This window comes from Clinocottus analis, unplaced genomic scaffold (assembly GCF_023055335.1).
Source record: "Clinocottus analis isolate CAN_PGR_092001 unplaced genomic scaffold, fCliAna1.0.p SCAF_10, whole genome shotgun sequence".
Lineage (NCBI taxonomy): Eukaryota > Metazoa > Chordata > Actinopteri > Perciformes > Cottidae > Clinocottus > Clinocottus analis.
In genome coordinates, this window is record NW_027175821.1 from 13,356,106 (window position 1) to 13,382,266 (window position 26,161).

At 41.6% G+C, this 26,161-nt stretch overlaps 1 protein-coding gene across 1 annotated transcript in view; it reads right to left on the reverse strand.

Moving 5' to 3' along the window:
- drp2 (dystrophin related protein 2) overlaps positions 1-26,161 on the reverse strand; it is a 68,992-nt gene that overhangs the window by 4,553 nt on the left and 38,278 nt on the right. Inside the window, exons 11-21 of the mRNA XM_068591276.1 lie at positions 25,855-25,929; positions 23,913-24,114; positions 21,729-21,814; positions 19,160-19,317; positions 16,261-16,427; positions 15,226-15,337; positions 14,257-14,393; positions 12,284-12,349; positions 6,172-6,237; positions 3,823-3,969; positions 2,145-2,397 (exon numbers count right to left, since the gene is read on the reverse strand). Of these exons, the coding sequence (XP_068447377.1) occupies positions 2,145-2,397; positions 3,823-3,969; positions 6,172-6,237; positions 12,284-12,349; positions 14,257-14,393; positions 15,226-15,337; positions 16,261-16,427; positions 19,160-19,317; positions 21,729-21,814; positions 23,913-24,114; positions 25,855-25,929 (1,469 nt within the window). The remainder of the gene's footprint in view (positions 1-2,144; positions 2,398-3,822; positions 3,970-6,171; positions 6,238-12,283; positions 12,350-14,256; positions 14,394-15,225; positions 15,338-16,260; positions 16,428-19,159; positions 19,318-21,728; positions 21,815-23,912; positions 24,115-25,854; positions 25,930-26,161) is intronic.

The following is a 26,161-nucleotide window of genomic DNA, read 5'->3' on the forward strand; positions in this document are numbered from 1 at the left end:
GAAAAGAAATTAAAACGCATTTTATTCACCCAGAAATGTGTACTTTCTCATCCTCTTTACTTTCCAAATATTTAACCCGATGAAGCATCCTGCGCCTCCTTTTTAAGTGTCTCTCTCCCTCGTCACTCACTCCTTTTGCTTCCTCTTTATTCAGCGAAACAATTTACATCTGAACTCCCTCGACTAACAATTTACACTTTCTCGCTGTGTGTGTCAGCTCCCACGCCGCTATCCATCTCTTTCTCACACCTTGCCTTGAGACTGCAGTAAATCCTTTTATAACACGCTCAGAATGTCTGAAGGCCTATTCTCTTTCTATACAGCACTTTCTGTATTCCCTTCAGGTATTTCAATCTTGCCATAGTATATTGTCAAAGTTAAAAACATTTTCAGAGCAGCTGTCTATTTTTTTCACAAGTCTCTTCTTTCCTTTTTTATACATTGTGCTGAATTTCCATGAAGTATGGACGTACCAACTGTGATGCATACAAATGGGGAAAATCATTCAACTTAAAGTCTTTCCCTTCCTATGCTCTTTATTGAAGCTGCAGCCACAGTTCAGTTAGAAATATAGCTGATGCAGTTAACCAGAGCCCCTTAACAGAGCAGATGCTATTGATGATGGACACATGAGTGACTAAAGGGATCCAACTGTTGACCTTCCTAGTTTATCAGACAGAGATGTCCACAGCAGAGGGGCCCAGATGGCAAAGGCCCAGTCACCTTTACTTACAGGTCTAGATTAAGTTAGTCACCATTAGCCCTACCAGAGCATCTCAAGCAGCGATCAGGATCAAATGGAATTAGCGGATCACAGATATAGGCAGGAGTGTGACCATGCAAGGATCTCAAAGCAGGCAGTAACACCTTAAAATCAAGGGGAGCAAGGATTGGATTGACGTCGTTGCTTCTCTTAGAACGTGTTGAAGTGTGGCAGCAGAGACTTGTATGAATTACCTTTTAACTAATTTATATAGATTGGATTACAGCCTCTTATAAAATAAGGCTTGCTTGTGCTTGGGCGAGAGAGGGGAGCAAGAGGAGAAGGAATCCAGTTTGTAGAAAAAAACACTCTCAGATAAAACAGCTGCTCAGATAAAACAACCACTTACACCGCTGTTGGTTCATGGGGAAATGGAATAATACTTTAAAATAACCTGGTTGCTTTCCAGTCACTCTTTGATCCATCAAAGTGAATGAGCAATGTGAAAGGGATTTACTATTCTGTAACATGTATTTCATATTTTACACCCCATGCACAATAAGGGGGATAGGTTAAAGTATGAATGTATTCACAGCAAAATATACTTAACTGTTGCATGAACAGCCCTAAGGCCCTTAAAAAAGGGCGTTGTCACACCCTGATCGGCCAAGAGGGAAGTGCACTAAACCGCTCTCAATTCTTGATTAAAACCCTCCAATGAAAGCAGGGGAATTGTGACATTCAGCTAAAATAAATTGAGAAAAGTGAATGACAGCAAGTAACAGAGAATGAGACACTGTTACAATATTATACAATTTGATCACTGTTATTGGTGTATTCATTTTGGAAGAGTATTACTACACAATGCAGGGTTTATGAAGCAAATTGAACTATTCCCAAGTAGTTTCCTATAAAGAACAATTATATAACTTTATACATTTCCACTTACATCCAAACGCTGAGCTAACATAACTGTGGTCAGCTAAACATGTTTTGTTTACAAACTAAACACAAATAAGAAGACAAAATAAGACATTTACAATTAATGCATCTTTACTTGGGTTAAAATGGAGCATTTCTTTCTCGGAAATTACTGTAGAAATCAATAAGAATGTGAACACAACTTGAACTTACTGAAATAACAGTTTCAGAACTTTGTCTCTATTTTCATTTAATTACGCAAGTTCTTCCCAGAAACTTTCAGAAAACCATCCGGTCATAGCAGACCTGGAAAATAAGATTACCTGAACTAATTTGGAGGCTAATCATATATTTAGTAGTTACAACTGCTGACAAATATATGCAATGGAGAAAAGTGTACACCGCTTCCCTATGAAATGTAATGGATTAGAAGAAGAAATGCTCCCTAAATACTGTATTGGTAAGTGTACTTGTACCACTGCTCTACTCGCTTCATGACACCCCACCACCATGCCTCTACCTGTAGCAGTAGCTCCCTGAGCCTGCAAAGCTGGGACTCCAGCTGTTTGTTGTGGTCCTCCAGGATCTGCATGCGGGTCTCCAGACGCGTCTTGTGTTGCCGGAGGACCCGTGCCTCGGCCAGGAGCTCCTCATCCTGCTGCCCTCCCTCCGTGGGTGAACCTGGACCGTCCTCTCCAGCCTCAGTCAGCATGGGAACCGCCGCCGCCTCTTCGTGCTTCCACTTGAGCCTTCTGTACTCGCTCTGCAGCACCCTGAGGACCCAGAGTGGAGGACAGATGGAGGGAAAACAGTCAGGCCCACATGCTGGTGCAGAATACCAAACACACAAACACAAAGGTATTTATCCAGCTTCCACCGAGGGGATAACATGTTGTTGATATTTTACCACATGGAGAGCTATCATCGTCACTTTGTGCATGAACTGAAACCAATCATATCTTCCAGCTCCTACATAGTATGTGACACTAAGCATCAACTGATCATCTGTAAAGCCTTTTTAAAAAAAAAAGAAGTGTCGTCACGCCTAAATATCCGGTCCAATGTATGTTCCTGACAATAGCGTCCACATTATCTGTGGTACCACAGACTCCATTTTACATGTGTAATAGTCAAAATGACAAAATTAACACATTTCTTTCTCCTTTAAATTTTCTTCTGACCTGTCTAGGAGCCAATATGTAGAAAAGCGTTGAACTAGTAACCCTTAGAAAAAAGCATGACAAGGTAATAAAACAATGTTAAATGTATATTTTTAAGCTGTTAAAGAAGACATGAAGTCTTCAAGAGCCCCCTACCCCAAACAAAAACAGGATTACAATGTGTTTGTTTCTCGTACTGATGTATTGTTCAGATACGAGCCACATGAGAGCCACAACAGCTGTTATAAACTAAGCCACTGCATCCAAGTCATAAATAAAGACAACAGAGCACACTGCAGTGTTATTACTGAGCTGGGTCAAGGTTGCAGACACCCAAAGGGCACAAGTGTATGTGTGTGTGTAAGTAGCTGGATGTGGCTTTGTGTGTGTGTGTGTGTGTGTGTGTGTGTGTGTGTGTGTGTGTATATGTGCATGTGTGCATGCAGAAAGGTCACAACCGATTTGAAGACGAAAAAATTATTTGTTTGAATCATCAAGGTTGCCTCTGGTACCCAATTAAATGGATAGGAGAAACACATCTGCGTCATTTATGGGAAATGCCTGAGCCTCGTTACAACTAGGACACAATAAATTAGCATTACCATTTGAACTATCGTGTTGAAAAGCTGCTTACAATATTTTACAGAAGTTCTACAAATGGCAACATAGGAGTGCAAAGCCTCCGAGTAAACATCACCATGTCTGTGTTATTTTGCCTTTTGAGATTTATGAATGAAAATCCCTCCCTGAACCCAAACATTTACATCTCTGCTTCATGCTTTAAGACAAGACTTGACCTAAACCTCTTTCTAATCTATAACCAAATTTAACAGTTCTTCATACTTATTTTTTTATTGATGTTTTGGAGTTGGTGTTGATGTGAGTTGATGTGTACTCAATCAAGTTCAGAAGCATTTACTGTGTGTGAAAACAAACACACACTAATGACTCCACCAGGTGAACAAATCAAGAAAAGAACCTTGCTCTACACTCAACGCACCATGACCTAAAACACGTTTCTTTTTCCTGGATACAGACCTGTTCTCGTTCTCCAGGCGGGCCAGGGTGCATTGGAGCTGATCCTTGTCCTGGTGCTCCAGGTGGGCCAGCAGCATGTGCTGTCCGCAGGGTGAGTCATGGTCCAGGGCTGGGCTGGAGTGACGCAGGAGGTACTGATCTTCATCCCTGAGTCCCCCACACAGGAGACAGCACACTGAGCCACCAGCAAACAGCCACCAGCAGCACAAAGCAGAGCCAAGGACGGCATGGGAGAGCAGACGGGCCAAAGCGAAGCAAGGCAAGGCGTGCAGGACGAGGAAAGGTATGACAGGAGGAGACGCAATCAAACAAGTCTGGACGGATTTGGATGGGACACTATGACAAAGGCATTGATCCAGGTTCACGGTCTAGTAATTAAATGTCACAAACTTGGCTCACCACAACTCTAAAAATTCACTCACATTTATTAAAAATGGAAGTATTTTTGCCTGAATATCAAAGACTTTGTTTCCTGATGGAACGGAAAACTTAATGCACAGATCAATGATTGCAGACGTACGGCTTTTAAACAAAAAATACATTTGTGAAGGTTTGACAATTATTTTAATGGAATTTAATTGGCAATTTATATGGCATGATTTGGGCTATGAAGCAAACTTGAGCCAAACAATACATCACATAGGACTATTTCAAGCAGAGCTCTATTGCCTAGAGATGACCAGATGCATCTTAATTGCTCTGCTCCTGTGAGACGAGTTACCTAGGAGATCCCACTTTGATGCATTGGTGGGTTAACGACGATCCGGCTGGTCTGTGAACATATCTCAGCATTTCACGTCATCGATATCCCTCAGAAAGGTTTTTGCTTTCTTCTCATTCCATACTTGTCAAGAACACATTAGAAAACAGTTTAGATACCAATTTGTCTGTCAAAAATGATCCATTTGTAATTACCATCACCACTCACGCACATTATTTTACATTTGATGTGTGTCATCGCTACATTTTCTACTTCAGTTAGTTCGACATCACTGAATTGAAAGCTGTTTTACACCCAATTTAGAATTGTATTGAAGGTAAAGTAAATAGTAGCTGCTATTCTAATCAAATTAACCTACCGTTAAGTTCACTTACATTAAGCTTGTTGACAATACTGTTATGTGAGGATGGAATGTAGACATACAGTTAAAAACATAATAATACATTTATTCTAATGGATTATTTTGAACCCACTTGTGGATGACTGAAGGCTCCATTGATGTATGCATCTAATGATTATTTTAATGTCCAGAAATAAGCAAAAAGGGAACTTGGAACAATGCAGACAGGTAGAGGTTGAAGGCTACAAACACAGGCAGCATGACTCAGTATGATGTCTGCTAAACACCAGCTGAAGGCGCAGATAGCACAGCAGCATGTTCAGAGCCGTGCAGCAGGAAAAACACAGAGGCATTGACGGATTTACAGATAAAGAATGACAAGATGCACTGGCACAAAAGCAGAAAACAGCACTGCTACACATAAGTAGAGTAGAAGTGAAGTGCCGTGCATACAAACACACTCTCAGGCATTGATTTATAGACAGACAAGTGCAAATATTATGTACGTGCACTGATATACGAACATTTTCGTGACAAAGCTCCATCCAAGCAACACTCAATACATGCACATGGCAACAAAGCCATTGTGAGCTTCAGCGGCACTTATTCCAGGAGTAAAAAGCACTGCTTCAAAGTGGTGTAGTTTTATCAAAGCCTCACACTAGCTGTTAATGTGGTGTCAATCACAGCCTTCTCTTATAAATAATGAGCACACTACACACACACGCGCACACACACACACGTAGACACACAGAAACTAGAAAACCATAGTAGAAACTATACAGCGAAGGAGGAAATGGTTGGTCGCCCACACAGATGTTAACATAATAAGACATGGACCCACACAAACAACCATTACTGCTCTGTCCACCTGCCACTTTCCACAATGAGGACTCACCTTGTGGCCACCTCATTCACATCAAACATCCTCATTGCTGTTACCTCGCCCTTCAGCCTGATTTCTACAAATACATACAAAAGTGTCCCTCCTCAGCGGGGTTTTGTGGATCTACCCACAGCCACAGACTTTAATCACAGCAGGTCACGTGCATGATGAAATGGGACTTTGTGCACGCTGCTCGCTGTGGGTCATTTTCATTATGTCCCTGATTATTTACGTCATGCTACCCAATATTTCCCTTGTAGTCGCACATATACACAAGACTGAGCACAAAAAGAAGCAATCAATGTATCAAGTGGAAAGACTTTGCACACAAAACACACACATAATCCCAATAAAAGGCTCTGGTTGTAATGAGGGGGGCGGTAGAGTGGGCAGCATACTTACAGACTTTCATCAGGAGACAGGCTATCCGTGAAGAACGAACAATTCTGGCTCTCCATTTCAGCCAATCTAATATATATATATATAGACACACACACACACACACACACACACACACACACACACACACACACACACACACACAAACACATAGACATGTATACAAACAGACAAACAAAAGAGAGATACAAGAGAGGGGATGAGTCAGAGAAAAATGCAGGAACAAGTAAAACCAACAGATTGATGTTATCAACCACTGGGGAGATACGCTCTTCCTCGAACAGAATATAAAACAAACAATCACGACAGTTAAGCTTTTAAGTTGTGTGAATAAGACCAGTGGCCCTTTAGAATTATGTAACGCAACTGTCCACAAACTTGTGTGTTTGACAAGACTGCAGAGAGGCAGAAATTGTTCTTGCCAAAGAGTTTGAGCTGTACAAATGTGCACAAGGAGGGGAGGATAAAATTCTGATGAAATACTGTGCACTGCATCAGCAATAAAAAGGTAAAAATGTGCTGCTGTCCAGCACCACGGACAGTAACTGTTGGTGTGGGTGAAGAAGCGGCGAGTGAGCAGCTGTGTGGCTTTTCAGGACCAAGGACAGGGCCTCTGGTTCTGCATTATGTCCTGCTGACTGCCAGTGGACAGCTGCACTGTGCATGCTGCTCTGTAAGCTGTTTCACTACTATAACAACACATGAATGCTGCAGTAGGGGGGGAAGGAAAAAAATACATGGTGCTTTGATAGCATAAATAAAGAAAAACACATTGAGACACTGAACTCCAATTGCTCCCAACGGTTAGGCCGGTGCCTAGTTAGATAACTTGCTGCCATCAGTGTGTGGGTGTGTGTGTGAATGAGAGGAATATTTGAAAGCACTTTACATAAATGAAGTCTATTTACTAAATAAAAAGAGAGATATATTGGATAAACACAACATTTAGACTGAAAGCGTTTAGCATATGCACTGCATAATTTGGCTCCTTCATACTAAAATAAAAACACACTTAAACTACACTCTCTTACAGTGTGCAGCTTCTTTTCTATATTACAGATAAAATCTTAGTTGTTTGCATATTGTTTATTTTGGCTGCAGCTATTTTGGCTGCAGCTGCATTATTTGGTGTTTCATAGCTATAATACTAATAATGTATTATTATTCTTATTCTTATTAATAATAATAGATATTTATCAAAATATATCCATCTGAATGTTTTCTTTGTGTATGTGTTTGCTTCACCATTATTTTTAATCTTAAAGCATGTATCAGTAACTCCTCCTTCCTCTTGACTGAAAAACCCTCGGATTGTCTACCTACATGTACTGCCTACACCTGAATGCACAAGGCCACCCGTTGACTGACACTTTAAGAAAAAGAAGTGCAGGAAGATATTTTCAAAAGAAGATGCAAATTGAGTCAAAGTGGGAACACCACAAAGTGCTGCAGTCCTGTATCACATGTGATCTGCAATAGTGTTGGATGATCAAAGAGTGGTTTCTCCTTTAAGTAAGATAATGAGAAAGTGCAGAGAACCAAACCACTGATGCAAATGTGGCTGTTCACATACATACATACATACATACATACATACATACATACATACATACATACATACATACATACATACATACATACATACATACATACATACATACGTACATACATACGTACATACATACGTACATACGTACGTACGTACGTACATAAATACATAAATACATACATACATACATACATACATACATACATACATACAAACATACATACATACATACATATGTATGTACGTAAGTACGTACATACATAAGTACGTACATTCATACGCACATACGTACACACACATGTGCCACGTGAAAGCAGCGACCTTAAATCTACACTGCAGTATTCTCAGTACACACATACACACAACACTCTCCATGCTGCATCATCTTTCGCAGAGTGTCGTCAGCTGAAGGACGGAAGAAGGAGGGGTGAGTGATGTAGAGGCTGTCAGGGACACCCACATCACATCCTATCTCTCTCCAGAGTCTGATGACACCATAAAATTGAGAATTTTAGGATTTATCCATGTCCTGTTTTAGGGGGTCCGGCCTGTGAACCTGACCGCTCGTAATTCAACCTGGATCACAGTCCATCAGAAAGCCTTTAGTAACCTGGAGTTTCAGTCAGGGACAACAGCGATGAGAAAGGACAGAGCAGAAAGTAAAAGGAAGTAGTTGCGTGGGTTTGTGTGGGCGTCTTGTGCATATGTGTGCTTAGCTTGTGCTTGTAAATGGATGTGAGAGAAAATGAGAGCGAGAGAGAGACAGAGCGAGGGAGAGCGAGGGAGAGCGAGAGAGGGAGAGGGAGAGAGGAGAAATCCTAACGGAGTTCTAAAAGGTTTTTCAGTATCTTCCTCCCATCTATCCTCTATAAGATGTTGAAGCAGCGCTGATGAAAGGAATGAACTCTACTCCTGCATCAATATGGGGGGAGGGTGGGAGATACACAGAGAGAGAGAGACGATGAGGAGACAGAGGCAGTCTCAGTGTTTGACATGTCTGCAAATCTGGCTTTTCTCACCCCAAACATCAAGTGTCTTATCTCCCTTGAGATGACTTGAGACTACATTATTGCCAGGGATTAACACGTACAGCCTTTTTTGGATGAAGGGCACTTTGAAAGTGACGCATGCGCACGCCCTGATATGTCATCAGAATGTGAAAGATTTCAGACACCGACCCGCCAATGACGACATCCAGTATTTCAATTTCGCCTTGACTTTCCATGAGGGCTCAAAGTGAACGGAGAGTTTCAATGAATAAGTGGGATGAATTCAAACAAAAATTAGAAACAGACAGACTGCTTTGTCTATTTTTATTGTGACAGTTCTCAGATCATTATGAAATGAGCAGAGCAAACTCACTCAATACTTAGACATTATACTGGCTGAAAATGATTCTTTGGCACGCAGAACCAAAATGTAATATTGCTCAATAAATTACACAAGAAAAGGGGAAATGATAACAACTAGAACTGCAGCTTAGTGGTTGTATGCTAACCAGCCAAGTTAGCATACAACCATGGCTGAGTAAAATGTCATCACTTCATCATTGTATTCTGAGAGACATTTGTGTGAATGTGGCAGTTAGCTAATGAATTCTTGAGTTTTGGGAAATGAGAAATGTGTTTAGCAAGATCCCAGTGACCTTTGACCACTAAATCATAATCAGTTCATCGTTCAGTCCAGAAGAAGATTTGTGGCAAATTTGAGCCAATTTCCTTTGGGCCTTCCTGAGATATCCTGTTCACAAGAAACGACGGACAAATCTAAAGCCTAATGCCTCGGACCACGGCTGTTGCGGAGAGCACAATATCCACAGCAAATGATGAAAACGCATGAATGCCTCTCGTTCACCCTTCACTCACACACTTATGGCTGCAGACTACTGAGCCAGGCGCCGGCCTAACCATCCTGAACAGTATTGACATGATGACATGTGGAACCAGGGATCGAACTGATGACCCTGTGATTAGCGGCTGACCCCAAAAGTATGCTGTCCAATTCAAGACAGCGAACACTCCCACTGGATTGGATCAAAAGACCTCTTATTTTGTCTGAGAAAAAGCTTCACAGCAAAGCCATTAAATAAAAGGCTAAACATACCAATAAATACCTATACTTAATGAATTGTATAACTGTTCCTCTGGATGCAACGTTGTGTTCTTGTACCTGGTGTAGCAATATGCAGGACCATGGTAACTCTGCATCTCAACCCCTTCTATTGAACATAATCATCTGTGCACAAAGCTTCACATGTTTCTTCTTCATTTACAGTTACTACCAAAACAAAATATACTCGCTATCGCACCAGATCTGTGGCTACAAATATACTCCAAAACACAATCACTATTTACAAAAATACTCCAAAACACAATCACTATTTACAAAAATACTCCAAAACACAATCACTATTTAGGAAAATACTCCAAAACACAATCACTATTTACTTCTGTTTGAGTAACATTTGCTAAAGCGACAGTGACGGGTTATTATGCCCAGAAAAGTAAGCTTAAGCGGAAGTTCAGTCAGGAAAGTCATTTTCAATCATAATCTCTCTCCTCTTCTGATTACTCTATTAGCTGATTGTGGGCGTTCACTATAAATTACCCGACCACATTCTGCACAATGTCTTTAAGCCAATCACATTGTTGCTGGCAAACTGTTCTCTTCTCTGCTCGTCAGTTATTTCAGCTCAAATCGGATGCGACCCTCCTCCACTCTAGTCACTTCCGGTCAGCATTCAGTCTTGCTCCTCATTCATCATCGGATTGAAGCAACTCCCTTCCTCTCCACCTCCACCAGTGTCTGGGCTCCAGGAGGAATCTGGTTTATCTGACCTCAGCATCAAGCCGCTTGATTATCCCAATTCAGGTTAGAATCCAATCGACAATGTCTTTGGACAATTTAAATTGTATGCCTATCTAATACATTCCTGTTCACTTCTAATGAACTCTCCTGATTGAAATAATACTTGTTTAGTTTTTTAAGATTGTGTAGTAAAAAAATAGCTTCAACTGAGAGACAGAATGTAGATTGGTCTCTCACAGACAAAACTGAACACAAATATAGAATATTGTCAGCATATATCTTTCTTTCAAAGGTGCTCAAAAGACATGTTAATAGTAGAATACAAAAATGTTATATTAGTAAACATGCACCATCTGTTTCTACACCTGTATTAGAGGCTTCATATGAGCAGTAAGTTGTGAACAAATTAATAAATTTGAACTACTTTCAACTACAGTGTGGTTTACATCGTTTATAATTGGTTATATAGTGCTATAAAAAAAAGTGTTTTAGGATAACATCTGAAAGCACAGCCCTGTGATCATAGATTATTGTCTCAAATAAAGACTCTCACTGATTCATTCTCATGCAGAAAAAAAGTTAAAGAAGAAACAAAGATGGCTTCCTGCATGATAAAAGATGAGAGGCTTGCTGTGAGATAGTTAAGATAGAAACAGTGGACACTTGGAACAAAAACTATATTTAGCTGTATTAGCTGTGTTTTCTCAGCAGATGAAGGACGTCTCATTTTGACTAATCACATCAGGTTTCCATTTCTTCTCTTTTAGTTTAATTTGGTGAAGGCTTTTGGTAGCTACAGCCTGATACTGGTTGAGATTGATGTGACCAACATGAATCAATAGTTGTTTGAAGCCAATTGTTCTGTAATTAGCAAGACATGAGTAAATGTAAAAGGATAACAGATAATATATTAAAGAATGGAAAAGAAGAAAGCCTTAGAGAAGAGAGGGCATGAGATAGAAAAAGTGGGAGAAATAAATGTGTGGGTGGGAGACAATAGAAGAGGGGGATCAAAGATTATTTTGAAAGAGCAAAAAAAGGCAAACAGAGAACAGGAGAATGTGGAAAAAAGGGAGCGATACGAGAGGTAAAGAGGACAATTGTTCCTGCTCTCTTGTCGGTGTCTGTTCCCTCGGTTTTGGCAGCCTTTAAAGCAGTTGTGTGTAAGAGCCTCGGGGAAGTAATACACAATGGCGCGCGCGCACACACACACACACACACACACACACACACACACACGCACACACACGCGCTGCAGGCTCAGTGGATGTGTGTGTGTCGTCCGGCTCTGCAGCACTGTGGGAGAGTCCAGTGCCGTGCTCCTGTTTATAACCTGTCAGACGGACACTAATCCACACCAACAGCTCCCAGGTGACCACTGGGCTCACTGCCCGAGCAAGTGACAAGCCGCTAGGCACACTGAACCTCGCTGACCTCCACACACACAGACACAACCACCAACTGCTCTGCTTATGCATGGCAGCCAGCATGTGTTCCTATGGAGAGTAAGAGGCTGGACAGTAGGCAACAGTCTCTACCCGGGCTGGAGTACAGCGCACAATGTAGCAAAGTCCATACTTCAATCAGTGTGTGGCGAAGACTAAAGGGTGAGGAGAGAGAGCAGAGAAGACGGGGGAGGAGAAGAAGGTGGAAGCAGGGTGGAGTTGATACAAAGAGAATATGTGGAGTTGGGAAGAGCAAAGTGAGGGGCTTTGGTGTTGTGATGTGATGTATAGGACAGCACAGTGGGACACGTACCTGCTGGCATAATGTTCAATCCTGCTGTGGGTGTCTGCATGGGGCAGCTTGGGTGAGGAGCACGGCCTGGAAAGAACAGAAGACACACGTTAATATCTCACCAAGGCATTTCTAAGACTCCACGTATGGATGAAAACAATCCATACACATGCTGCTTGAAGTTTTACTTGTGAACACACATAAGACGCAGGTAAGTTAAGATATTAATTGTTTTAAATTGTTATAATTAAGTACAGGTTTGGGGTACTTTGACATTTTTTCTCCTCACATGTATTTGAAATCCTTAGTTACGAGTTACTTTGCCGATACAAATGATGGTCTTAAAATGTGATGCTGAGACTGGTTCCCTACATGTTTATAAACCCTACGATAAGGAAGAACACAGGACAGCTATTTACAACAAAACAACTACTGAATTTATTATAATAAATACAACTGAGCAATGGACTAAACAACCAAAGGAATCCATCCTGTTTGTTCAGACGGTTTCTACAATGTTTTTATGACGTATATTTATATATGCTGCGGATATATGACGATTGTAAGACATGAGCAATGATCAAAGATTGTCTATCGATGAGAGACAGCTGGTGGCCGGGTGCAGGCAATTTAACGTCTACCCTGCCACTGCGTCCTCCTCCCCCGATGAAGACAGCCTTCATATTGCAACGTTAGGTGCTGCACCTTTTGCTATAAAGTGTGCTACAGATTCCCTTACTCCAGACCCCGCCTCTGCTGAGGCACCATCGTTATTCCAGAAACAGATTCTGCGTTCAAATGCAATGTGTAGGCAACGAGACAAGCTTTTGGCATCAGAAGCGTTCTGGTTTCCGTTTGCAGTCTGAGGAGAGTTGAGCAATCACGTTCAAGCGGGTTTTGGCTGAATGCAGATAAACAGTTCATGTTCATGAGTGTTGAAACACACTCATGAAACTCATCGGCTTTTGTCTGAAGATGATTTAGATCTTTGTCTGTTTTTAAATGATCTTGTAAGCCGGCTCGCCGGAGAAACACTCCGGTCGAACACGTTATCTCTCAACTCCGGTCTCGCATCCCGAGTTGCTAATCAGCAAAGGAAAGTCTTGGTGCTGATATTCTCTGGCTTCACCAGGGCGACAAGAGGGATTTACCAGACCATGGATGACATCAAGACCTACAATATTTGGCCTGTGACACAATTTTTCCAATTCTGCCTATCTACACGACTGCAATGCATTTTAAATAGCGCTATATGTCAATATGTGGTTGAAGTGTAGACTTTTAGCTAATAATACAACGATGGCATTAACCGTTTGGGAATTACAGCCATTTTGTGTTGAAGAAATGATGTTTCTTCTTCCCTGTCTTGTTAATAATTACAGCTTTTCAGATTTATCTTAAAACTCCCTTGAGGGGTCAGGCAAGAAACCATTGTAGTAAACTACCCCACAAGGTGTACAAAAGAGTTTAAATAAGCTACATTTCAACCAGATTCAACATTAAAATGCTGTTTGCCTTTATATTGAAGCACCAGTAATAAGTATACAATAATATAAAATAAGCAATATAAAATACAATAATGTTTACTCCAACCACTGGAGACCTGGATATTTTCATGAGGTCATAAAAGGTGACCTTACTGTGACACGATCGGCCAAAGCATGGACCCAGAATCATGCTAAATCTCTCTGGGTACTGTCATAGCCCTGAGCTATGCTTCTTGATGATCTCATAGATTTTAGTCTCACCGCGCTTGTTTTTCCCTTTGGGTGAGACTCGCTCATGTGAACAGAACCAGACTGAGATCACAGGAATAACATTATGTTAATTCTGAACACATAGCCATCCCTTTAACCCGTCTAAGCAAGACAGAATGCCCCAAAAACGGTCAGAGCATGAGAATGAGCCTACAACAGCACGAGTGAACATGACAGATAAATAGATGGGTGACAGAAGCACAGAGAGACGTCTGTGTTGCTGTGAGTGGGACTCACGTCTCCGAGCTCTCGGCTTCCAGCACAGATTGCACCGGCAGGTAACCTCTCTGCGGGTGCTTGGTGAAGTACTGCTTTGACCTGAACTTATTCTTCAGAGTCTTGGCAAAGTCCCTCATCTTCTCTCCGGAGGTTGTCTGGAGTTGTGATTTAGGAGGGGAGGGGTGGGGGAGGGGTGAAAGGTGGCATTGGTGGAAAGGTTGGAGACTAATTACACCACTTAAGGTTCCTTGAATAGGTTACTTTCTCCAAAATGACCTCATCTGATCACCACTCTAACTCAGCATTGCTTCTTCTCCTTTCGACTATAGCCGTCTGCTTCATTCCTCCGTCTGCTTCCTCATTCAGTTTCTACTGTTCGCTCTGCTTGCTTCCTTTATTTTCTCTCTCTGGCTGTCTTCTACTGCTCTCTATCTGTATCATAGCAGAAATCTATTGGGGCCTGCCTGCATGCCTCAACCTTGTCAAAAACTCAAGCAAGCTAATATTAAATATTATCCAGTGAAGAACTAAAATCATTGTACGGATGGCTTTTTGCCACATTTCACCGCTCAGAATTGATTCAAGATCCAATCTGGCACTATCTCAGTCCACTCCGGCCCTCCAGTTACACCTACTCATTTGGAATTAACTCGACTTCGGAGACTGCAATCGCTTAAGACTCTGGTTTTATTGAGGTTTAGTGGACAACGTACTACAAATAGCACTTTATGTGTGCACTATATGTGAGCCAAAAGGGATGTCACTGTTGAGTGGCAGTCAATATCTGCATACTATGGATCTGGATCAGGCAGTGTAAGCATACCTAACGAGTTAAACTTAAGATCTTACAGTGAAGACGGAGCTAATCTAGGTCTGGCAGCAGAAATCAGGAGATAGTACTATTCTTTTCGAGCACAGCTGAGTTTTATTTGTCCCTGGAGCCTTGGATTTGTATTCTGTTAAAGCACTAGATGGTGTTTGTCTTACTGGTGTGTAGTACTCCATGATGGGGTAGTGCAGCTTCTTTCCCTTGGTCGTGCGGCCGGTTAGAAAACATGTCTGGCAGATGTCCACATTGAACTGCTTCAAACTGCGATACCTGTCAAGATCAATATAACAAAGAGGGTGAACTGATGCAGGAGAACTGGGCAGAGTAGGACATTGTGTCTGTGTGTAGAGAATAAAGGGCTGGTGCGTGTCTGTGTGTTGAATATATATGCTTTTTTTTTATACTTGTGCTGCAGATAGGTATGTCTGCAATTACAGCAACCTACGTTAGTGACTGTATCTTAAGTAATAAGAATGTATGTGGATTAGATTCAGCTGTGTGCTTTTTGATCTATGTCTAAATTACAGATTGAGGAAGCTTAAATCAACATTTAAATACAGTTTCCACAGACGGTGACACATTCTTTTGTGCCAGATATTATGGAAATGAAGAGCATTGCGTAATAACAGGAAAAGCATCTGCACACTAAAATCTGTAAAAAATAAATATGTATTAAGTTTTCGGTCAAGGACCTTCAATAATGATGCTCGAAGCTTGCTTCAATAAATTAATATAATTGCATGGATTGGAGTGTGCGGATGCTCCTACTATTATTATTAGTAGTAGTAGTATTATTATCTTACATTGTATCTTCGTTCCAGAATCTGGAACAAGCTTTTATCTAATGAGCAGCGATTCTTATGTATAATGAAAACACCAGCTGCCACTTTAAAAATTAATTTCTTTGCTTCTACTTTAGATTGTCAAAATGTTCCTACATATTTGTATTCATCCAAATTAATAACAAGTTAGTGTGATAGTACTATAAGACTTGTTTGCATTTATATGTTGTACACAATGTATATAATATGCCCGGTTCTTTTAACATATACTGCTTATTACACTTAAAGTTTAATTTTCAATTTAGACATCCTTATAACATAAATTATAGCATTTTAACCTACTTAACATGTTTTCAGGTTGTGTTTTTGCACATGTTTCTCATGTATGTGTCACTGGTCGGTCATGCCTACCTGAAGCCCTTGATGGGACACTGTTTGCAGACGTAGCATTTGGCCTGGTGCTTGGTCGACTCTGCAGCAGCCACACGGTGGAGGACGGGCAGCCAAACCATCGACTGGGGCTCCAGGCTCATCCATTCAAGGAAGTGAGACACCTCAATAGCAGGTTTCCCTGGAGCCTGGAAAGGAAGGTGGGAGGGAACCAGGAGACCGTAAACAATCCAAATATAGATCAACAGCAGGGCAGGTACACAAAGTAATGAGAGGAGAAGGTGTGCTTCCTTTCCAAAAGTGGTCCAGCACCGAGCTACAGGAAATCAAAGAGAATACAAAAGATAAGAGGGGGGGAGGAGAGGGTGAAAGAAGATATACAACACTTTGGGATGTATTCAGCTGTTATGGAACTGCTTCAACAATGATACAGCTAAAACACAGCAGACCTAATCCATGTGTCTGTGTGTGTGTGTGCTGTATGTGTGTTTGTGTGTCTGCATGCAGTCCGTCCCTTCTGCAGACACCTTGTTGAGAATTCCAAAAAGTGGGATAAAAAGGAAGTCAACCTAATAAAAGAATGACTCGCCAAGCACTGAAATCCGTGATGTGCTAAATTCTCATTAAGTCTGCATCAGAGATGCATTAAGAGGTTGATTTCCCTGAGGCTTTCTCCACCGCTCAAGCAGAGTAGCATAATAAATGTGTGTGTGTCTGTGTCTGTGTGTGTGTGTGTGTGTGTGTGCGCACTGATCACACACACTGTGAGGTGTACAGAGGTCTCCGGGGGATAAAGGAGCTTCTCTCTGGTAGTGAAGTAGCCAGCTCCATGTGGGAGGTCAAATCGCAGCTGCTCGCATACCGAACACCTGGAACTAGCACTGACTATGCTGAGCACGCCACAGCATCTCAAAGCAGCTCGCTGAGCAGATGGGATGCTTTAAACATCATTGCAAAAGTAGAGTGATAAAACATTCAGTTATATATATATATATATATATATATATATATATATATATATATATATATATATATATATATATAAACAATCTACAATCCTTCTCTTAAAGTATAATACGAGTATGTATTACAGTAAATGTTGAGTTATGTTTAAATTGACCAAACAACCTCTGCACATACAATCCTATTGTTCATTATAACTGCTGCTTATTCTCTGACCCAATCAGCAGAATCTATAAGCCAACGTCCACAAGAGGTTCTAGCAAAATCTCAACACACAGACTCACTCATTTGCAAGCCAAGCGACGAATGGGCACGCAGGTCAACCCCCAATTTGCATTACATGGATATTTAATCTTCAACTAAATGCTGTGACATGGAGAAATACATTGATTTTAATCAGCTGAGGCTGCTACAGCAAGAATAGACCAGAATAAAGTGTGTATAATTAGGATTGTCCCTAAAAATGAGGGAATTAAAAGAATTGCATAGGCCACCTTCTAAAAAAAGCGGTGTCCTGCTCCTCTCTACTCCCTGATGATCTGGTGTCCTTAACTGAATGTCGCATGGTAAAGTTTCTGCAACCTTCACCAAACATGACTCTTAACACATCAAGAACAAGCAAACGGGGGAAAGACAAATCAATTCATTCTTTCAACATGTCTCGTCTTTATTGCTCCGTTGGCTACTGAACTCTGTGACCTCGCTTCATCATATCAATATTTCAGTAGATCAGATTCTATAAGCAACTTCCTCATTTCACTTACAGTACATGTATGGTTGGATACATCATGCATTATCTCACATTAAAAGCAATGCAATATTAATGTGAAGTAATGTTTGTAAGGCAACACTTTGACGTTGTGTAGTGCAGCAGGGCTTCTTTAGATAAAATAATGATAACTTTCCTCTGCAGGAAAGCCAGACTCTGCTGTTGTCAGTAAAGCACAATAGACTTCGCATATCTGCCATCATCATTTTTTCATACTTGGCTTTTGATGGAAATCTTCAAAAGGCTAATGTTTGATTTTGCCACTCCGTTTTGAAGTTTCTGCCTTTATTATTCTGTCTCTGTATTTGTAATTCTGTCTTGGCACAGACATGTTCTGTTCTGATTTTCCAGAGGTCACTCATTATTTCCACACACAGTAATTAACAGATTAGTGGGTTTGTGATCCAGCAGTACACTGTAACAGCATAGCAACATGGGATTTGAAGGTCGGCTTTCAAACTTCTTGTTGGAGCAATCAAGCCATTGATTCGAGGACTGAAACAAGCATCATCAAGTGTCAGAACACTCCCCAGTGGTGGTCAGCCTGTTCCTTGCTCGTGTGAATATGCTTGACTAACAGGGACATTGAGCCGGTAAAATCCATCTTGTGACAGAAACAAGACTATTTCAATGCCAGACCAGCATTTATGTGATTGAATGGGGCAAGGTGAAGTCACTACATAATCCAGGCGGCTGATTTCATCTCATCTTGTGTTTGATAGTGTGTATGTGCATGTGCATAGCAAACACGCACCGCTTGCCTATCTGTGCATGTGTTTAGGCGTGACATGCATGACGGGACTGCACGGTGGTGTAGTGGCTAGCACTGACGCCTCACAGCAAGAGGGTCTGGGGTTCGGATACTGGTCCGGCAGGTCCTTCTGTGTGGAGTTTGCATGTTCTCCCCGTGGCAGCGTGGGTTCTCTGCGGGTTCTCCGGCTTCCTCTCACAGTCCAAAGACATGCAGGTTAACTCAATTGGACTCTAAATTGCACGTAGGTGTGAATGTGAACGTAAATGGTCGTGTGTCTCAATGTCTGCCCTGTGATGGACTGGAGACTTGTCCAGGGTGTACCCTGCCTTCACCCATTGACAGCTGGGATCGGCTCCAGCGCCCCGCGACCCTCATGAGGATAAGCAGTTTGGATAATGAATGGAATGGATGGATGACGGTAACTCTGTCCTCACCACGCGGAAGCAGCTGCGGACGCTGGGCTCCACGTTGCTGCCCCCAAAAGCAGCGACTTCACCCAACTGTCGGGGGATCTGGATGGCTTCATGGAGCAGCAGGCTGAGGTGACGCTGGTCGGTCAAACCTCCAGAACCAGACACTTGACGGAATAAATCTGCAACCACCAGAATAAACGTCAAACACATAAAGTAATGCATCAATCATGCAGAAACTAACCAGTGTGTCACAGCATTAATCATGGACTGCATTTGTATGCATGAACAGTCATTTGTATTATCATCAAATCTGCATACACTTCTCCCACGCATCTACATCTGCTTATTTAGGGCATTTATTGCTCCATATTCCCATCTTTTCAAAATGTAAATTCGGGATTTAATTACAATAGGCAATATTAAAATATGTGGCACTTTGTCTGCAACATAATGGCATGACTTTAGTATAAAAACAAAAACAACACATCTGCTCCTCACAATTCATTTCTTTAACAGTGAGCCTCCAATCTCGGGCAACAGGTTAACCAAACCTAGTTATGTGTATTGAAACTCTTTGGTGACATATAGACAGAAACAGAACATTGTCCTGGCTGCTGGTTTGCTTGGAGATGAAAGAGCTGCATTAAGTGGAGTCTTGTCAGGTTTTGAGGCCTTTACCATGCCAGCTGGGACTCGTCTGTCACTGAAGAGATGAATGCTGACAGGCGTGTGAGGCTGCTGCACAATGCCCCTATAAGCAGCATCCCATGTATCCCCCTCTCTGTGTACTTATTCAACCCTACAGGGACAACACTTGGCTTTAACACCTGCATGTTAAACAGCATCCTATTTATAGTTCTCATAAACAGAGCTGAGGCGTGTTTTGACATTTTAAATGTTCGCATTGAGCTGTTTGATAGAGATGAGTTTTGGACACATTTTATGGAGACATTACCACGGTATATAGGCCTATTACATCTGAAAGATGCAGCCTGTAATGTTGCAGAGCCTGCAGTCAGATAATGGTATATTCCTGGAATTGGCGGCACAAGAAAGACTATCTGAACATCCATTACTAAGTTTGTTTGTGTGTGTGTTTGTTTGTTTTCAGTGATTAGCCTCAGGTTGCGCACACATAGTTGTATGAATCATTTAGTAAAGTGTACATCACTTCTCAGGTTAACATGGCTTTGTTTGAGTATTAGTAGGTCAGTTATCTTATAAAAGATTCACTACCTCTTAGACCTATCAAAACCTTATGTATATCTATAAAACACATATAGTCCAATATCTACGTAATATGACACATTTAAGAGACCTTTCAAAAGGTTTTATTTTCTCAGTGATGATTTTTCCCTTAATCAATTGTAGGTCAATGTATGTTACCTTAGGTCACTACATTTAAATCACCCATCTACAGCTTAAAGTCAACTGATGTTATACTCCTTCAAACCTTTACCTCAAATTTGCCGCCAAGAGAGTTTTCTTGACTTATCAAGATCCACAGGGGGATAAATGCATTTCAAACCATTCAAACTGAATTTAAAATGGTCATCTCCCTTTGTTCTTTTGCACTACTCCGGAGATACCCCTTACCAATCTTTTCTAATGAGGTCCCATAGGAACCTGGGAACGTATCAACAACCGCCTCTACAACTGTATGGACTCTTTCTTCTGTCATATATAAAATCAGTAAAAACTTTCAAAAAGCCGCCATGTTTTTCTGATCAGAAAATTAGAGGCAGAAGCCAGTGACAGAGCAGTAAGTCGTGTGTTTGTCAAATTTGTTGTGAAAGCAGCACATACTGATGTCTGCAAAATTGGGCTTGTGCGTAGTATGACAAACTCTATCAAATATTCCTTTTTGAATCACAAGCCAAAGATTGGTGATGAAATAAACACCCACCATCTGTATCTCAAAGCAACTTGATGCAAATGCTTCAGATGTATTTGCAAATATTATTCCAGAGACGTCTAGAGTTGGCAAACACAGGGCCAGTCAGTGAAATGACAAACTGTTATCAGGCCACACGTCTACCTGAACCTACAAAAAGAGGGCTGACTCACCTCAGGGACTATTCATTTGAAGGCAAATGTGTCATCTCTGTCTTCAAGAGCTGACACAGATGGTATGCCAGGCACGAATAATTGCTACATAGGGTTTGGCAGAGTTGTCTCTGATCTTGTATCAACTACAAGCTGCTCAAGGTCCAGCTTGCATCAGTTCAAGTGCTCACTTTCCATTTTACCTATGATTACAGGATGACTTGTCAACTAAATATGTCTCATTTTAGATTAAAAAAAGCGTAAGAGATGGCTTTAGCTCTTTGCTAGTTGCCTTGTGAAGAAAAAGGAGGAGCCATAGAAAGAGAGTGTGCATGAATGGTGTCTTTGGTAGGCAATCCTTTTAGGCCCCCGATGTACTGTGCAGAAGTAAAGAAAGCTTTCTCCCTTAAAGCAGCAGACTCATTTCCTCCATTAGACTAAGTGGATGGCTTTATGTAATACTGGCAATCAGGGTCGTTTTGTTTTGGCTCATTGTTTGCAGTTGAGGAAATGCATTAGGCACATGAGCAAGCATCAGACTCACATTTGTACTTCTCTTGGACGTCCGCATTGCACAAGCTCACCAAACCCATCTTGAAACTGAGAACGCGCATTTTGCCATTACGTGCGCTGGAGGAAGGAAAGAAAAGAAGAAAAAAAGTTGTGAGGTTACATTATTTGAACTGTGAATGAACTCAAATTACGACGTATTGTGTGGATGTAATATATTCATACAGTGGCTGGGCCCTGCTGGGAGGGACAAAGTGTGGTGGAATTACTCAGGTCAAAGCAGTACAGTGCAGGTCAGTGCAACAGTGTGAAATTGTATTAGAGCACATCCAGAGTACCTAAAGGCACTACACTTGATGTAGTGTTTCGTTCAAGGGCCAGAAGAGCAATAATCGGCTCACAATGTCACTTACAGACAATTATATGCATGCATGCATCGTGAACTAAATACCCTTATCCCGTGGTTTTGACAATCAGAGGTGCTTTCCGCAGCTGAATAAATAGAATAAATGATCACCAGCCAATAGCAGGGCAAGTGAGATGGATGCTGTTGTGCAATAACTTGAGCCTTAAAGGGTTTTATAATTTTTTTCCCCCGGCTTGATACAAAACACACAAACACACCGTCACCGTTGATATTTCACAGCTCCAGTGCCAAAACAGCCTGGAAAATTTTACTGGCAGAAACCTCCGGCTTATTAAATTAACATTTGAATCGTTAAGTGAGAAATCAAGAACATCACATTCATCAGAGAACGGCAGATCAATGAAGTATAAAATTGAATCAAAGAGAGCGTTACATTTCAAGAGCTGGGATGTTGCCTTGAGTGTGTTCAAAAATAAAGTAGGGACACTGGGTTTTTTTTCCTGTTAGATTCAGAGCTGGAGTTGGTTGAGATGAGCTCAAGAGCAACACCTTTCACACGCTGTCTGCTGTGTGTCGCATGCCATCATTCATATGCTGTCACTCCTACACACCTTGCTCGTGTGACACACCTCTCTGCACACTGTAATATAGTGAGATGCAAACACACAAATATAAAAGGACACACAAACAAACACAGCATTCAGATTCACGGCCACTATGTAAAAAGAAAGAAGCAATTACTGAAATTTATGCAGAGGGCAAACTCTCTGATTGTCTCTCATCAGTAGTAGTTAAGAGCTACCGACAGAATTTACAGCAATGACGGGGTTATTCCTGTAACTCTGCCTCTGTGCTCGGTGTTTTCTCTTTGGAGAACGGTCAATCAGGAGCAAGGATGGGGTGAAAGTTGGTTTTAAACAGAATTTGTTTCTGCTGTGTCGCAGAAGGCATGATTGGCCCTCTGCCTGGACATTGTTACTGCAGCTTTAACCGCACTGTGGCTCTTTATAGATGTCCGTACGACAAGCTATTAAACCACTTTCATCAATCTGCAGACGGACTGTAAGGAATAGTTAAATATTGTTTTTATACAGTTTTTAGGATTCCGCATAGTGAGTCTGTCTCTGTGTGTGTGTATGTGTGTGGTGTGTATTTACTTAAAGCTCCATTATGTGATACTACTATACTATCGACTCAAATGGCCTTGTGTATTGTGAAAGTGTCCCTTTGCAACCACAACCATTCTAATGCCAGCTCTGCAGCATTTCAAGACATGATAACAAGACCATCACTCAGTACTAGATATCACTGTCAGGGATTAACTGAAACACACAATTCTTCCCTAAAAAAAAGCCACCGCAGAGAGTTGCATGCTCGTTAAATATCAAATCAGACAATAATAGAAAGAAATAGAAATAGACATCCATTGGAGGAAAGGTAACTGTCTAGATGTCAATGGCATGTACAGAAACAAAAACAGTCAAACTCAATTAAACTCATCTGAACTGTCGATATATTGTCAAACTTCATGAGCATTACATGACAGAGATGAGCGTGTCATTTAAAGCAGGCCACTTCAGTTGGAGATGCTGGTGCATTGTACAAGTAGCCGCTAATGTAACCTCGTCAGCCTCAATCAGAGATGAGGAGCGACCTACGAAGGTCTGGTAACATCACGTCTCTCTTACTCCACATCCCTTTTTTAACTTCAAAACCTGTGGTCGTCATCACGGGACAACTAGCCAATACTATAGAAAAGCTTTGTTGATAAAAAAAAAAATACTCAATGCAGCTTTCAGCACAAGTAGATTTGAATAAATACCCGGAAGCATCTCACCCCAGCTCACTCACCTGTCGTAGACGTTCAGCAACCAGTTGAGACACATGTCGACGCAAAGGGGGATGTTGGCGAGGACGGACCTCTCCTCCTCCAGCTTCTCGTACAGAGCCGTCAGGCCGTGGATCATCTCCACCACGTCCATCACATGCTCCCCCTGCTGCAGCTCCTGCTCCCGAAACACCTCCACGAGGCTGCTCAGTGCCACTAAATCCACTAAAACACACATGGATACATATTATTAGTTTACATGCTGGACAGTATTAGAATTGCAACAATTTCATTAAGAATATGTGTACGTGCCGTTTTATTTTTGATGTGACATCAGTTTGAGAGCATGTACATAGACATTCATGTGTACTGGGCGTTCACTTTTGAACACACAACACACACACAGAGAGCAGCATCCTCATCCTCACCTCAGCAAATGAGAGCACAGGCTGAGCTCAGTGCTTATTCACCCTCTTCGCCCACTTAAGCCCAACCAGATGTTTCGCGGGCAGTGACACAAATTTGATTTTGCTCTTATAAACTAATTTGATGGCCCAATCCTAGGAATGGAGCTAAAAGGGTGTCCGTGGATGCCAGGTATAATTGAATAGCCCGATAATGAGCCAGAACAGAGAGAGGCGATATCAGGAGTATTTTTAGGGTTGTGAGGGAATCACAGGAAAAAATATTTTTGATGGGCTCTTATGCAGCACTGCTCAATTATTCACAAAGTGTGCTGGGAGAAAGAGTGAGAGCTCTGTTATCAAGGCAGCTTGGCAATTAAATTCTGTCACGATATCAACTAGTAATGTGAGATAAGAGAGCAAGAAAGAGAAGGAACAAGGGAGAGTCAATGAAAGAGGTTTTTCACAGTGGTCTGAGCATGCTGAGTTCTCATTACAGCAACTCGCGACTTAGAGGAGAGAGAGTGTTGGAGGAAGAGTTGGAGGAGAAAGCAAAAGTGGTAACATGAGAAAGGAAGAGGGCAAAATTGGCCTCTTGCGGTGGCAAATACGGGCTCATCTGGAGTTGGTGATGGAAGATGGTGGAGATTAAGGTGTTGAGAGAGAAAGGCTAGGTTTAAGGTAGGGAAGAACTGAGAGAGGACAGAATATGAGGCTTAAAGAAGCAAAAAATCCTTATGAAGTAAAGCATTGAGAGAATCAGCATAGAAAGTGAGAGGGTGTTGCCCGAGTATGACACACCAATGCCCCAAAAACTATTCTGAGGGGCTGCTTCGGTCTGGCCGTCCACACATTTCCCGATCCACCCTCTATTTCAGTGGATAGCGGTAATGCACTGGATAGCGGAGTTCAACACAATTTGTCTGTCTTTGTATTCCTCAAAGAAAACGTACTTAAAACACCTCTTTGTTATCTTCTTATTCTTCTTGGCAAACTAGCAAGAGGTGCATATGCAGGCTGTGGAAAGAAACTGGAGCATGCGCAGTCGGGCCTGCTACGCCTACAGTCCTTGCAGTCACAGATTTCATGCTGCACGCAGACATCCACATATGGTACATGCAGAGCCCTGATGGGGCACACTTTTAAGCCTCAACCATGGAGCAAAAGCTAATTGCCTTCAATCTTGTAAGTCAAATGGTCCAATTGATAGCTCTAATTATCTAGCACACCAAAGATCCAGGCTGAAATGAAAATAAGGAAGGAATCCAGCGGGTGAGCAGTTTCTATTGGCTCTTGAGTTTATCAATACTTTTGCTTTCTGCATTGAAAGCCAATGGCAATGGAGAGAATATTTTCAATTACATTTCCAAATAGTGTAGAGCGGATGGATGATTCCTTCGACAACTCAATAAAAAATTGTGCCACAGCTAATCGTTATATCTTATTCCGGGAGAGAGCTTGTCATCGTGGAATATTGATGGTGCAGGATAACAGTGCATCACTTTACCAGCCATCTCAGAACTGCAGGCATGAAATACCATCGATAAAATACTGTACATACATCTCAGAGCCTTTTGAACTCGTCGCAGCTTCATGGCTGTTCTGTATGCTGAGAACTTGATGTTGTTCAGATCCGCTAATGGAGGAAGGGAGAGAGAGAGAGAGAGAGAGAGAGAGAGAGAAAGAGAGAGAGAGAGAGAGAGAGAGAGAGAGAGAGAGAGAGAGAGAGAGAGAGAGAGAGGGAGAGGGAGAGGGAGAGAGAGAGATGGAAAGAGATTAGAGTAAATTAAAAGATGGAGGAAAACAAACACATGCTGCACCACTCTGCCATCGAGAAATTAGACATAATTGTCTCTCTTCCTGTTATC